Source organism: Diplotaxodon limnothrissa, linkage group LG8, assembly GCF_057381915.1.
Source record: "Diplotaxodon limnothrissa isolate DT_005_m linkage group LG8, D_limnothrissa_male_GT1.1, whole genome shotgun sequence".
Taxonomy (NCBI): Eukaryota; Metazoa; Chordata; class Actinopteri; order Cichliformes; family Cichlidae; genus Diplotaxodon; species Diplotaxodon limnothrissa.
The window spans coordinates 5,824,566-5,839,295 of NC_140603.1; the positions used below are offsets into that span (position 1 = coordinate 5,824,566).

At 40.3% G+C, this 14,730-nt stretch overlaps 1 protein-coding gene across 1 annotated transcript in view; it reads left to right on the forward strand.

Annotated features, from left to right (window-relative positions):
- The window catches only part of shisa6b (shisa family member 6b), an 80,458-nt gene extending 69,747 nt beyond the window's left edge, over window positions 1-10,711 (forward strand). Inside the window, exons 5-9 of the mRNA XM_085361181.1 lie at window positions 1,922-1,984; window positions 3,113-3,133; window positions 7,132-7,284; window positions 9,557-9,660; window positions 9,857-10,711. Coding sequence (XP_085217307.1) covers window positions 1,922-1,984; window positions 3,113-3,133; window positions 7,132-7,284; window positions 9,557-9,660; window positions 9,857-10,711 — 1,196 coding nt within the window. The remainder of the gene's footprint in view (window positions 1-1,921; window positions 1,985-3,112; window positions 3,134-7,131; window positions 7,285-9,556; window positions 9,661-9,856) is intronic.
- Window positions 10,712-14,730: the final 4,019 nt, after the last annotated feature.

Below are 14,730 nucleotides of genomic sequence, written 5' to 3' on the forward strand. Positions count from 1 at the left end.
ATGAGGACCAGTGCATGTTAAGTTTGCAGAGTCCATTCCAAAGACTACAAGTTCAAAAACACATCCCAAATATATTGTACAAACATTATCCATAAGAAACGTATTAATCACTCTGATGCATACTCATCCTGAAAAATTACTGCCTTTCCATGCACATATGTGGAAAGCCAGAGATAGAGATGGCAGCAGTAAGACCTACAGCACAGAACATCAGTGAAAAAAACGGACTGGAGCCATAAGCTAGTCTGCTGGGATTCTGGCTGAGCTTGAAGTCATGACCTGTCTGGACAAACACTGGGCTTGATTTTTGACCGTGTCAGATAACACACAACTGTATAATATGCATGCTAAAAAATTCAGATTAACAAGAACACGATTTGGGAAGCAACCAGGGCAAAGCTTATGCTAGCCTAATTAGCTAAATTAGCTAAGCAAACAACATGAAACATATTTGTCACCTTGTGTAATTGTGTGCTCTGGTAATGTTTTGCTGACAGTACAGTTCAGAACGCTACTGATGTGGTATCTCTGAAGGTCACTGCACTTCACAGCTCCCATCACCGAGGAATCTAAATCCTTCACTATTTGTTCATAACAGTGTCGCTAGCCGACCTGTAAGCTGATACCATTCAATGTTAGCAAGTTAGCTGGTGGCACAAAAATGTACAATAACTTCACCGTCTTAGATTTAAATATGAAAAACTATGTACCAAAGCAGGGGAACACTATCAGCTCCTTCTTTGTATGAGTCATAACATTTTTTGTGTTTCTTCCATAGTTTTTCTTTCTGAGTTTGGATTTTGTTTTCTTTTCCACAACTGTTTTTTGTTGTTGTTGTTTTATTTTTTGTAAATAAAAGTATGACAATGGTTTCAAGTCAGCTGACAAACACTGCCCCTAAGTTTCTGGGATTTCTTGGTTGGCTTCAGTGTAAAACAAATTGTTTTGGTAAGTGATGACCAATGACCGATTTCACTTAATTTCTCTCATGATAGTCAGACTTCATCACGAACAGGTAAAAATTGCTCAGTGTAAACAGGCTGCAGACCTTGAAATTTGCTCTGAAGGTTTGGCTTTGTTTTGGTTTTTTTGCTAACTACTTTTGTCTGAGGTTAAAAGAAATCTGTTTTAAAAAATATGTTTTATGTGAGTTCAATATAACTTTCATTTCTAATGAGTTGCTTGGTCATTGCTTATGTAAAAATGTTGGTGCAAAACCTCTCTTGGTAGGTTCACTGTGTATTTTTGTGTACTGGTCATATAATTTTAAACCAGAATGTCTTTCTCTGTTCATTTGTAGTTGTACTGGTGGTTTCCTGTGTTCAAATGCACCTGCAGCACTGCAGTTCATGGATCTTTTGTAATGATGAATGCATAAATGCGCGTCTTTATTCTTAAATAATACACTTTACAAAAAATACAGTAATTGCTCTTGACTTTTCCAGGACAGGATGTTGTATGCCATATTTCTGTTTTTTTCCTTTCGTCTGTTTTAGCCTACTTTCCAAAATATGTCTGGTGTAAACATATTTTGCAGGCTAATGTCAAGCTTACAGGGGACTCCATTTAGATTTACTCATCACACAGTCTCTCATGTCTTTTCTTAATTTGAGGAAATTAAAGGGATATTTCACTCAGTGAATAGGTTTACACGCAAGTGTGGAAAGTAACTGCGGCATCGTGTCTTATTTAAACTATAAAAGTCCATTAAAAATGCACAATGTTTTCTACATAGATCTATATTTTGTGAATTATATAAAAAGCATATCTCCAAGTGCCACTAGAAGACAACATTTCCAGCTTCTTCAGTGAATTATCTCTTTAATTATCACCCTCACACTGCTTGAAGTCTGTGTTTTAGAACATACAGAGCATTCCTCGTGAACATTGAACAGATCTTTCATTGCTTTTGTCATTGCAGGTACCCATCAGCCCAACTATAACCATGTGGCTCTAGGTAGCCCCACACGCACACCTAAGAATGGTAAGGAAAACTAGAGGGAAAGGGTCTTATGCAAGTAAATTCCCTGGTCAGTTCAATGTTTCAAATGTTTGGAAGTCTAGAATGCAGCTCTTAACATGTTTAATGGGGTAAATTCATTGAACTGATCTAATTTTCAATTTCTTCATTTTTAATTTTTGAAATGGGGGCACTTTTTTTCTTTGAGAGACAAGAGACAGTAGTTGTCGGCCATCTGTCTCTCTTTCTTTAAAGTGAAAACAACGTAATGCTCTGTCAAGGTCATCCCATCCCACGACAATGTTCTCCACTGTTGTCCTAAAAAACTAAAGTTATCACCATAACTTCACGGTGCCTGAGAGGAGCAGTACCGTGAATCAGCTTTTATTACTCAAGTTAATCAGCTGTTCCTTTGAGGGAACTGAGGCGGCCCGTGGTCACAGTCTGCCAGTTGAGCAGTCGTGTAAGAGAGGAAAGAGGAAAGATAGCAAAGATAAAAGAAAAAGCGGCATTGAGCTGAATATTCCCTGCCTTGTGCATTTATTACATTGCCCTGATCTCACCGTGTGATTTTTATACTGTTTGTTTCAACCACAAACATTAAAAACCTGCTATCGTTGAGGCACTTTGGAGCCATAGCTAAATTCTGCAGACAGACTCATTCCTTCTTTATGGACACAACTGACCGTGTAGTCCACACACATACATCCACAGACTCACACAGAATCACACGCATAGATAAGAAAACTGCATACTGGGAACAAATGCCTTGGAGATCTATGGAAAACATGAAAAATCCATTTCAACACATCTAACACAGACACTTTGATCACAAGCTGCCAGAAATCCTTCAAGTTTTGGCACACAGTGTATTTTCCAGATAAAAACCCACAGCCACAACCCCCCCAGCGGCCCTTGACTGAAACAACCAGGAGATTCTGCTCCATATCAGAGCAGAAAATGCACAATCATACACACAAGTGTACATAGCATGCCTCTGGACTTAAAAGCTGTTTTCATTAGAATAATTTTGAGGGGAGATTTTCTGTACTGGCTGTGCTGAATATGCAGAAGGTCTTTCAGGAATAGGTTCTGTTTCTCTTACCATCAACATGTTTCTGAAATATTTGTTTTTCATTTGGGTTTCGGTAGCTCACCGATCATTGAGACGTGGTAAGTCATGCATACATATGTTTAATTTAGTGTGAATATTCAGTCACTGCATTCCAGCACACATTTGTGTACATACCACGACTCTTACCTTTGTTTCCTCCTTTCTCTAACTTAAACCAGTGTATTTTCAGACCTGATTCAAGCAAGAGTTTCTGTTTGATCTTTGCTTTGACAGCACAGTTTGTTGTTGGTCATGTGGGCCAACAGGAATCAGGGACACAAGCTGATGAGTTACAGTAGAAAATTATTTATGTTATATTTATGCAGTATTTTTCGTACTGTCAAAAAAATCCATCAGAAAGACCAAAACCAAATCAACAATTTTGAATGCTGGTTTTTATAAGAATGGCTTTTACTGACAAGCAGCCAGTTTACTGAGAGCCCAGCTTCACTGGGACACTCACATATGTGTGTTACACGTAAGAGGACTGGTACTTTGTGTGTAATTCTGTTCGAAATTATGTAAATGCTTTGTGTGACAGGCTCTTATATCAGTTGTTATCTTCTTCCATTTCATTGATGTATCCAATTAAGCTTATTTTATGTTGCAAAATTATGTTCTGTCTTCCATGAGACGAGTTTCTCGTGGTCACCCGTGGTTCTCATCAATGATGAGCATTTGTCGTTGTGACTCAGGGTATCCTTTAAGTTTAGGGTTCAGAATGTTCTACTTGGACATTTGCATCCCCTGAGTTGATTTTCAGAGCAGTATTAGTGCCACTGTCAGTAAACGTACTGATACCTACTAATTCTGCATCTAAAATTCTGCATCTGTGTGAACATAACACCATACTGTTATTTAATTCTGAAAGACTGCTGCTCTTATCAACTGTCATGTCATTCATGTCATTACTATGACCAAAGGTTATGTTACATAGTCAGCGCCTTTGGGTTTAGGTTTAATTTGCCAGAAAAAAACAACACAACAATCAAAGTTACAGATAGTTATAGCTATAGATTTGACCGATACAACTCATAATTATTGTTTTTCAAAACTATATCACAATAGTTATGAAGTTATGAAGTAAAATCTTCTGCTGATTTTTTTTTAACTATTTAAGTCTTGGAGCCACATCTGTGTGGCTTTACTGTGTTTAAACATAAAGTATGTCTGCTAATGAGATAGCTAACAGCATGCCACAGTCTGAGTTGATTCCCCACTTAGTAATGCAGCTGTGGAAGACAACCCACTCACAAATTTTTCACTTCGATCTCCCCCCCCGCAGCTCCCAGGACCCCCTGCAGTCACTCAGCCATGCTGCCGTCCCTGCTACTTTACTCTCGTTCCTTCTTACAGTCGTGGTCATGAGTTTACATACGCTCATCATAGGCATTAATGTCATGAGCTTTTATTTCTTTAATCAATTTTTTCCCCGGGTGGAACGATTGTGTAGATCAGGTAGTAGAGCAGGTCACCTATTAATTGGAAGGTTGGTGGTTCAGTCCCCATCTGCCCAGTCTGCATGCCAGATAACCCGAAGTTGGTCTCTGATGCGTCCATCAGAGTGTGAATGTTGGATAGAATGGGTGAATGTAGTTGTGTGCAGTGCTATATAAGAACCAGGCCATTTACCATCTACATCTTTAGTGACGTTAGTGTCAATTTAAATGAGCTGTATGTACACTTTTGGGCCTGTATGGATAACTTTGACTCTGTGTGCTTTAGAGACAATCCAAAATAAGTCATTATGGATGTACAGTCATGCACAATCATTTCACCCCTAAAAGGAACAGTTCAAAGAATTTATTAAAAAAAAAAACCAAATTATTGCCGTTCATGTCCATAATGAATGCACGTAAGCTTGTGACCACAACTGAGCATTTCAGTCTCTTGTTTCTTTTTGATTCTCTTATCCCCATCTCTTGTTCTCTTTCTCTTCCATCTCTCCATCCTGCAGCAGTTACTAAAAACACTATTCTTATCTGTCGTTTGGAGGCTAGTGTGGAGTCACACCCATGCCCGCTGCTCTGCACTGCGTGACAGACTCGGAGCTTGCAGGGGAAAGCTAGATAGAGCAGGAGTGGGAAAGAAAATGAGAGAGAAGGGAATACTGAATGGACAAGAAAGAATTAAGGAGCAAAGGAAAGTGGGTGGCAGCATGGTAAGACAGATAAGATTGACAGAGTGAGGGAAGTGGAATGGGACAGACTGCGGATGTTTGTGTGTGGACATGTGTGAAAAAGAGAGATAAAGAGAAGGAGTAGAGTGAGAAGAAAAGAAGGCTTGGGTCCAGTCCCCCACCCCCACCTTCCTCGTCTTCCTGGCATCATCTCACATCACACCAACAACAGGCAGCCAGGCATTGCTCCCGTCCCTGTCCCAGTTCACATCACAGCACTGTCACAAGCAGGGTCACTCTCCAGCACACATCTGTTGTTTGGTGTGTTGTCTATTTTTTCCTTGCCTTTCCTTGTTTGGACCACTGTTTCCTCCCGTCAAACCACCGCATCGCCTGTCAAGTCAGTCCCACACCAAACACTCACTGAGTGGCTGATGTGTCCGCCTATACTCCCCCATCACTGGCACCAACAAGTTGGAGTTTTAAAATATGCAACAGTTTCTTAAAGGCAGATATTCAACTTTTTTCCTCAGCAAACTATTGCTGAACTTTAAAGGACAGAGGGATGATTAAGACAATAAGACTTAGAACTTTAGAGCTATGGTACAAACCATAGAAAGCCTACAACCAAAGTGATAGAAGTATTTCAACTAAGTTACAACATTAAAATCAGGTCAGTTCAGTTCCATCATTTGTAATAACAGCACCTGTCAAAAGGTAGTAGGCTTTATTAGGCAGAAAGTATCTTCTAGCAGGATAATATGTGGTTCCAGAATACAACAATTTTGGAGTGATAGTTTAAGGAATGTAACAAAGAGATCAAGGTGTCCTTCAGCCTCCAGATTCCCATCTGATTTAACTGAGCATGTGTGGGATGTGCTGGAAAAACAAGTCTAATTGATTTGACGCTCCACCTTGCAACTTGTATGACTAAAAGAATCTGGTCCTAATATCTTGGTGCTTAATACCAAAGGACCTAGGGTGTCGTGTCTAGAAGGGTTAGAGTAGCTTTGGCATAGGGGAACCTACACAACCCGTTTGGCTTTAATGTTAAGGGTTATCAAATAAGAAATGTTTTATAGCCATGACTATCTTTAATAGTCTAGTTTACTGAAATATCAACAGGATACGTAACTCTCTCACTCCACTTTAGTACGAGTGGACTGGGTTTTCTATTTCAGCAACATAAAGTGTGATTGTTCTCAAAATCTATCTCAGTCATTCTCCAACCCTTTCACATGTACCTTCCTTCAGAAGTTTCTTTCTTTAACCCTCTGAGGTTAGTCACCATAAGGGATAACTCTAACTCTGCCCTACCCTTATAGTTTGGAGAAAGGCACAATAGACTATTAGGAAAGAAAGTTCATGTCACTTAGAATGATTATTTTCTTTGCTCCCTGATTGCTAAGACACAGGAGAACAACTTAATCAAAACAAAAACTACATATTCTGATTGTCTAGAGTTAGAGTTAGTAAAGACTCACACCTCAGAGATACAAAGTATGAAATGTAAGCTGCTGACTCTATCTGGTTTATAAAACCAGCTATTCAAAACATATTTTATATGTACTCATGTGTGAGTTCATGTGTATTTGTACAAATATAGATTTTTTCTTAGGTCACTACAACCCCCAAACTCCCAGAAGAGGAGCAGGGCTTCCATATACTCGGTGGCTCCCTTGGTTGGAATTATTATTTTATACTGACGAGATTAATTTGGAGATTATTTCAAAGGACCTCTGCCTCCAGCAAATATTTGTACAGCTGAAACTCCAGCCTGTCTGCCAGCTCACTCTTTTTTCTTCACAGCAGGTGGTCTTTCTGTGATTGTTGCCTGGGGTCTCCTTTTTGGGGGGGGTGGCGTAGGAGACGTCAGCCTGCCCATTTCCCCCCCTTTTTCCCTCTTCTGTGTCTGTATATGTATGTATGTGTCTCCAGAAAACAATCGGATAAGTGGCATCCTGACCTCGCAGACGGAGCCCTACGACCTGTCTTTCTCACGCTCCTTCCAGAGCCTGTCACACCTGCCACCCTCCTACGAGGCGGCCGTCAAAGCCGACCTCAACCGGTTCTCGTCCTTGAAGAAACTCAGTAGGTCCAAGTTCACTGCAATAATGCAAGAATAGGCGCCCTGCCCTGATCCTAAAGCCCTGCATGATAAAAACACTGCATTAAGTGTGCTTTCCTGACTCCAGGCTGGGACTTTCTGAAGGGCTCTGAAGTATTTCAGATGTAACAATGGCTCACCTGCTGTAACTCGGGACATTAAACTGTAGAAAAAAGTACCCGTATATGTTGTTTTGGACTTTTTGCAGCTCGCCGTTGATTAAAGATCTAAGTGGATGGAGGGCACTATGAATTAAAGCCAGAAAGTATCCCCTTCTCAACTCTGAGCTGTCAAAAAAGCAGCCTAATCACCTCAAAAAAAACCTCTGATTCATTGATATTCCCTGCTTCCCTCGCCGCAGCCATGATTTCTCTTGAATCACACATATATCAGCGGCTTCTTGCGTCTGGCCTGGCTCGGTATTAATTTAGCGTTTCTTTGGTGAATTTCTACAGCATAATGAGCTCTCGTCTCATGCTATTCTCTAAGTGAAATACAAATATCCGTTACGGCTTGTGTAGTTTCATCATGAGCGTCCTGCTTCGCAGCTGGCTCAAGTCAAAATGAAAGATGGACATCTACAACTCATCCCGTCAGGGGTCGCTCTGCACTGGCTCCCACTTAGAGCTGCCAGGCACCATTTGAAACTAAATGGTAAAACAAGTTTGCAGTAGTATTTACTGGTTCTCAGTTGTTTTGGAGAAATAAAAACAACCACAATTTATTTGAAGAATGCTTGTGAGAATTAACATAATAGCTTTTGATGGACCGTAAAACAAAACCAAATGAATTCAATTGTCAGAGATAGGACCCCACCAAAGAGACAGTTCTGAAATGGAAAAATATCCCTTGGCGGTGTCCTTCCTTCAGTCTTCCCAACTTTCTTTTTGCTTCAAAAGCAAATTATTTGCTGCAGCAAATAGCCAAAAGGCTCTGCTGTTTCTTTTTGTTGCTCAACTAGTGTCTGCACAATGATAGATCATGCCGGATTGCGCTGGAGGGAACATCGAGCGGAGTTTTCATTGTTGAGATAATAAAAGAAGAATGGTACTGCTTATTAATGCAAATTGGTATCAAACTGAAGAGAAAAAAAGCACTTAGCCCATTGCAGTGCAGGACACTATATATCATGAGTTATTCATTCACTCTGGTAATATGGTTGATGAGTTTGCAATGCGCTGCCCAAATCTTGAAGACTATTATGCTTGAGAAAGGAACATCTTGTTTTATTATCTCTCATAATGAATCGATTTGCAGCAAGCACCCGTGACTCGGCGCTGAAGGGGATTTGGATGAGAGTAATTTGGACAGGTGGTGTGAACACTGCTGTACCATTATTGAAAAAGACAGACTCGCACCGAAAAGCCATCTACGAATTCTCAATAAGGTGGAGAGATCTGTTCTCATTATACCTTTCCACCATCAATGGCAATGGCATTCACCTGTCTCTTGTTGTGCGGGTTAAACGCTCATTCACAGACTTATAAATGTTTCCATTTTTGAATGGTTTATGCTACTGTCTTTATGACCAGATGTCAAGTTTTTGTAAATGTGCATCACTTTGTGTGTGCGTGTGTGTTTTTTATGTATTTATTTGGTCGATACAGCTCTCTGTGCATGTGTTTTTGTCGTGTGGCATGAATTTAATGCTACATTCACTCCTACACTTCGTCTTTGCAAATGTATTCTCGTCTTTTTGATCTGCTTTTAAATGCATGTTATATTCATTGTTTGGTTTGGAGGTTTTTGTTGGTTGCACACAGGAATACGAAAGAAAACCCCCACTCGAGTTTATATGAAACACTCCCAGCTTCAGTGTTGATGTGATTGTGTAATAATCCTATTAGATTTCCAGCATGCATATATGTGAGGTGCCTGCGTGGTTCCCTCCATGTCTGTATATGATGTTTTTTGTTTATAGACTTTCAAATGACCTTTGAAAAGTTATCCCCCACAGCCAGAACTGCCTGCAGCATCCCTGATCAAGTCTGGATATGTGGATGTTATGTGCCTAGCATGTAATGTGGTCTGACTGTGATACTCTGCCTCTATTTTCTATTCCCCTCTATGAGCTTGGAAAGGTGAAATACGATGGGTCTCCCAACACTATTCTCTGCATTGTGTGCCGTGTTCTCCAATTCCACGTTACACGATTTCTCCCCTAGCATTCTGTACCTACCCGTGTTTTCTCTTTCTTTCGCTCCTTGAATTGCCTCTTCACTTCGTGTCTTTTTTTTTCCACTGTGTCCTCTGCAGCAGATAAAGAAGTCGAAGACTACTACACTCGTAAGCGCCACCTGCCCGACCTGGCAGCAAGAAGCACTCTTCCCCTTCATGTTCTCAAAATGAGTCAAGAACAGGTGGGTACAGAAGTGTTCCGTTCAATAGTGCACGCTTCAAAACAAGGTCATGTACTATCAAGTTTTATGTATCTATGATGCAAGAGCACAAGTTTCCAGATTTAAATGTTAGAAGTTATTCTGAAGTAGTCGGCAGCAGAGCATCTTACCCCTGAGTTTATGAATAAACTCACCCCATCCGTCTTTTGCTCGATAGCACCGGGAACAACAGCAGAGCCAGCCCCCACAGTCCTCCATCTCCCAGGCCCCTCCGCAGTCACAGTCCTCACAGCAGCAGTCTCAGCAGAGGCAGAGGCCCCGTCGTGTCCAGAGGGCTATGTCCCAAGATCGTGTCCTGTCCCCTCAAAGAGCCCCCCAGCAAGATTATACCATGTCTTCTAACGGTGTTTCCCTGTACGGAGGTAGGATCCTGTCCGATGAACAGCTCCTATCTGCTGAACGTCTTCGATCCCAGGAGCGTCTTCTTCCACAGGACCGCCACACCTCCCAAGATCGCCTCTACTCCAAGGACCGTATGTACTCCAAGGACAGACTCCTGTCACAGGAACATCTTTATTCAAAAGACCGCCACTACTCCCAAGATCGCCTCTATTCACAAGAACGTCTATACTCACAAGACCGCCTCCTGTCCCAGGATCCTCTGCTCTCGCCAGATAAGCTGATGAGGTCGCTGAAGCGCGGCATGGTCAGCAGTATCTCTGGCGGGTTTTATGGCAGTGACAAGTCAATATCACGGGCCATCTCACACACAGACGTGTTCATTCCAACTACGCCTCTAATGGATCGCTACAAGATGACCAAAATGCACTCCCATCCCAGTGCCTCTAACAACAGCGGTGGTGGAGGCAGCGGAAGTGGGGTACAGGGAGCAGGCGGGAGTGGGCACTCCAACACCTTAGCCATGAACCAGACAGCAAATAAGAGGCAGGCATTTGCCTCGAGACGGACTCACACTGTGGAACAACTCCACTACATCCCACAGCACCACCAGCAGCAGCAACAACAGCCACAGCACTACCGCACAGGCAGCAAGACTGAGGTGACTGTGTAAATGTTCAGGAATACTCACTGCTGAATGCCAGGGGCTGGGTCTGATTGACAAACGGTGGTATATTGGCCTCCTTTTAGAGTAGGATGGTGGCAATTTTGCTTTCTTTGACCAAGGCTTCTGCCAAATTAGAGATTCCAGGACCAAGAACTTCCACTTACTTACTGTGAGAGACCGGGAAAACGAGCTACACTGTACATTGCATACACAGGCCCAGCCAGATCTGAAGCCAGAGGAGGTTATGGATAGGGAAGGTGTAGTATTATCCTGCTAACTTGCCTACTATTATTGTCACTGTCTTGCCTATCCTATTCATCCACAGGCTTTGGCACCATTCTGTGTATGTTTTAGTGGGAAAGCACCATTTGTGTTTGTTTATGCCTTTATCAGCCCCCTTTTGTCCAACAAATCTATTCTGTGACCTTTTCTGGCAAATCTTAAAGGGCTTTGCATGGTTAAACACACGAACCGATTCCTACGTGACTTCTGTTGTGCGACATAACACCACCACAGGTGATGAACTGAGAGAATGAGCCTGTAATAACTTTATAAATATATAAATAAATGAAAAAAAGGAACCATTTGTATGCCCTGTCCTACTCATAGTTGTAGAGAATCTCAATGAGAGAAATTGAACTGGATGTTATCAGCACTCCTATTTGGTGCCTCTGATAGGTGTTCTATTTCGAAAAATGAAGTGGTTTTGTGGGTTACAAAGCACAATCAATGAAAAAAACATTATGTTCTGTTTTTGATTATTAATTTTGAATTTTAATATTAATGGCTAGCTTGTTTTGTTCTTAAAGCAATGGCGTTTTTTCTCTTCTTTTTCTTTTTTGTTTCCTCTTTTGCTTCCAGTAGACGATTGTAAATAAGCTATTCTAGAAGCAGTATTATGGACAAGTCTGTACTGGATGGACTTTATATTAGACTGTCTGTTTTCAATAGATTCTTAAAAAACAACTATAAACCATTACTGTTTCGTGAGTTCAGAATAGAAGCCCACTTAACCGAGTATTTGACCGGATAAATTAATACTATACTGTGTGTGTCTTTGCAAAAACTGTTTGTAGGACGAAAAGTGAATGAATGTGTTCTTGACAAATGATATACCACTGTTCATATTTGGATGTAGACTGTGTTTCATTGACTTCAGAAGACTTGAACATCATGGAAATGGAATATAATGCTTGTCAAAGTAGGGTCAAATAAACCATCCATATTTTTCTAAACATGCAACATTGTTCTTGGAGAGATACCTCTGTTTCGTCTGTGCTTCACAAATTTGACAAATCTGTGCACTGGTTTAGCTCAGTGGTTGAGCAGGCGACCATGTACTGTACGGCAGCAGGCTCGGGTTTGTGTCTTCTGCTCTCGCTCTCTTTCTCCATGTATCACTATATATATATGTGTGTGTGTGTGTGTGTGTGTGTGTGTGTGTGTGTAATTACACATCTTCACAAAGTTAAGCCACTTTTATCATTTGTGGCACTGGAGTGAAAAAAAAGTAAAATGCTAATGTTAGGCAAAAATAAATTACACCAGGGTTGCTTATCCTCAGTATCACCAACATTAAGTTTCAGCAGGATCACACTAAATGTGTGTGACAACTACTGTAGCCTGATTTAATGAATGTTTTACGTGGAACACGCAGTAGCTTTGAAGTTCATTAGTGGTGACCAGTGTTGGTCAAGTTACTTGAAAAAAGTAATCAGTAACTAATTACCGATTACTTCCCTAAAAAAGTAATCCCGTTACTTTACTGATTACTTATTTTCAAAAGTAATTAATTACTTAGTTACTTTTTAAAAACACGATTTACAACCTGAATAGGTGATAAAGCGATAGATCTTTCAGCCCAATTCTACTTTTTCTACATAATCCATCATACAAAATGTAATCAAATGGAAAAGTCTCTTTTTTTAAACTTGTTTTATTAGTTTTAATCTTTTAATTTTATGCCTCAAGCAAAAATTTTATTATATGCAACATTCTCTGACTTGAATAAATTAATTTAATATTTAAACCTATTTTCTACACATTCCAGCACATAAAATAAAATATTTTTTGTGTTTACACTCAGTCTTTCAAATAGATGCAAGTAAAACACAGCAGAAAATAAATAAAGTCAAAGACTCAGCGGTCCTGTTGCTCTATTTTCACCTGTAAAGCAGGAGTTGGGCAGGCGGAGGTTTACCCTGGTGCAGGTGTGCCGCGGTCAGTTGAAGAATCCGCGAGTTTCTCTGTGAGTTTCCCATTAAGTCGTAGCTACTCGGTGCTTGTTGGAAGTTTAGGGGTTTTTTTCGCTGTAAAAGGAAGTTTTCTTCCCACGCACAACGGACACTAATGTTTTTGTCACTTTTGATGGAATCTAACTCAAAGTAAGGTCAGTACTTCCACGCTTTAAACGCTGCACGCTCATACTCTCTCCCGCACTCATATGATCCACTGTTGATCTGCACACAGCTGTTGTCACGAACGTCGCACTCGCTTACGTCACTGTCATGAGACATTCTCGCCAAAAATCACGGTTTTAGTAACGCAGTAACGCAGCGTTCCTACGGGAAAGTAACGGTAATCTAATTACCGTTTTTGCAATAGTAATCCCTTACTTTACTCGTTACCTGAAAAAAGTAATCGGATTACAGTAACGCGTTACTGCCCATCTCTGGTGGTGACTTAAAAGTGCAAAATTGTAGCTAATTTCCAGATTTTAGAACTCATTTCACAATCTATAAAGTTCATAAAGAAAGTGTATTCTAAGGCCTGGCATGTTTCACAAAACACTAAAGCAAACCCAAGACAACAGATGTAACAGATCTGCCTTTTTTATACCATCAACATACTATTGCACCTAAAAAGCTTTGAAATTTCATATTGTGGTCTAGGATGTGTGAGTGTGGAAATATCTCACAAAAACTACACATCAAACTATACTCAGTGTGTTTCTTTTGGTCTTTCTCAGCTCGCTGTCCAAACACCTCACATTCCCCATGATGATTGCTGGATGGTAGATGGAAAAGCTCCATCTCTGAAACCCTGTTCTTTCCTTCATAGCTTCTTCAGGATTACAGGCCTTGCTCGAGGCAAAAAAAAGTCAGCCCGAGGAGATTAATCATCAAGAGTGCAATGCAAAGACAAGTCGCTAGTAGACCTGCAAAACTTGACTTGTGAATTGCAGTAAAAACCAAGTGTCTGCTACGTGTACTTGGAAACGATCTAAAAAGACCAATCGTCTTTTTTTATCACATGCATCCATCCATCCTGTTGTGCTTATCCTTACCTCTTCAAAGAACAAAGTCAAAAAACAGAGTTTGCATTTATATGCATATTTTTATGTGTCTGTACAAATATTTGCACATTCAAACGAACAGCTTCATCCTCACATGATTTGCAGAATCTCATCTTGTGAAAATCAAGCCTGGCAAGGCAAGGTAAGGCTGCTTTGTAGTAGTTACTAACTGTAGATGTCCTGTAGAGCTTGTTTTCATATCTAATTCCTTTCTGATCGAAAACTAAAACCAGAAAGCATCATTTACACATGATTGGCCACTAGGCGATCAACTGATAATATTACTACATCACTAGTTATATGAGATATAACTATATATATATATATATATATATATATATATATATATATATACAGTGTTGACACACACCAAAATTACATAGATATCTCTATACTTTGACCTTAAAAAAAAACAACAATTCGAACTTCCTTACCTTACTCAAAAGGGCATTTTTAGACATAAAGGTCTAGCGTCTATATTGTAAAATAATAGTTAGAAATAGTTAAATTCACTTACAGAACCATATCTTTTGTAGTTCTGAAGGCTGTCTGTGTCTGTGGTGTGGATAAGTGATGTCTACATTATTGAGTTGCACTGGAGTAAGTGCATTTCTCTGTAGTTTGATCATTATGGATTTAATAGATATATGCTGCTGCTGCTGTTTTTAGGTCCTGTGTGAACTTCATGCAACAGTAACTTTGGGTTTACAGAGCACCCTTTAAGGTTTCT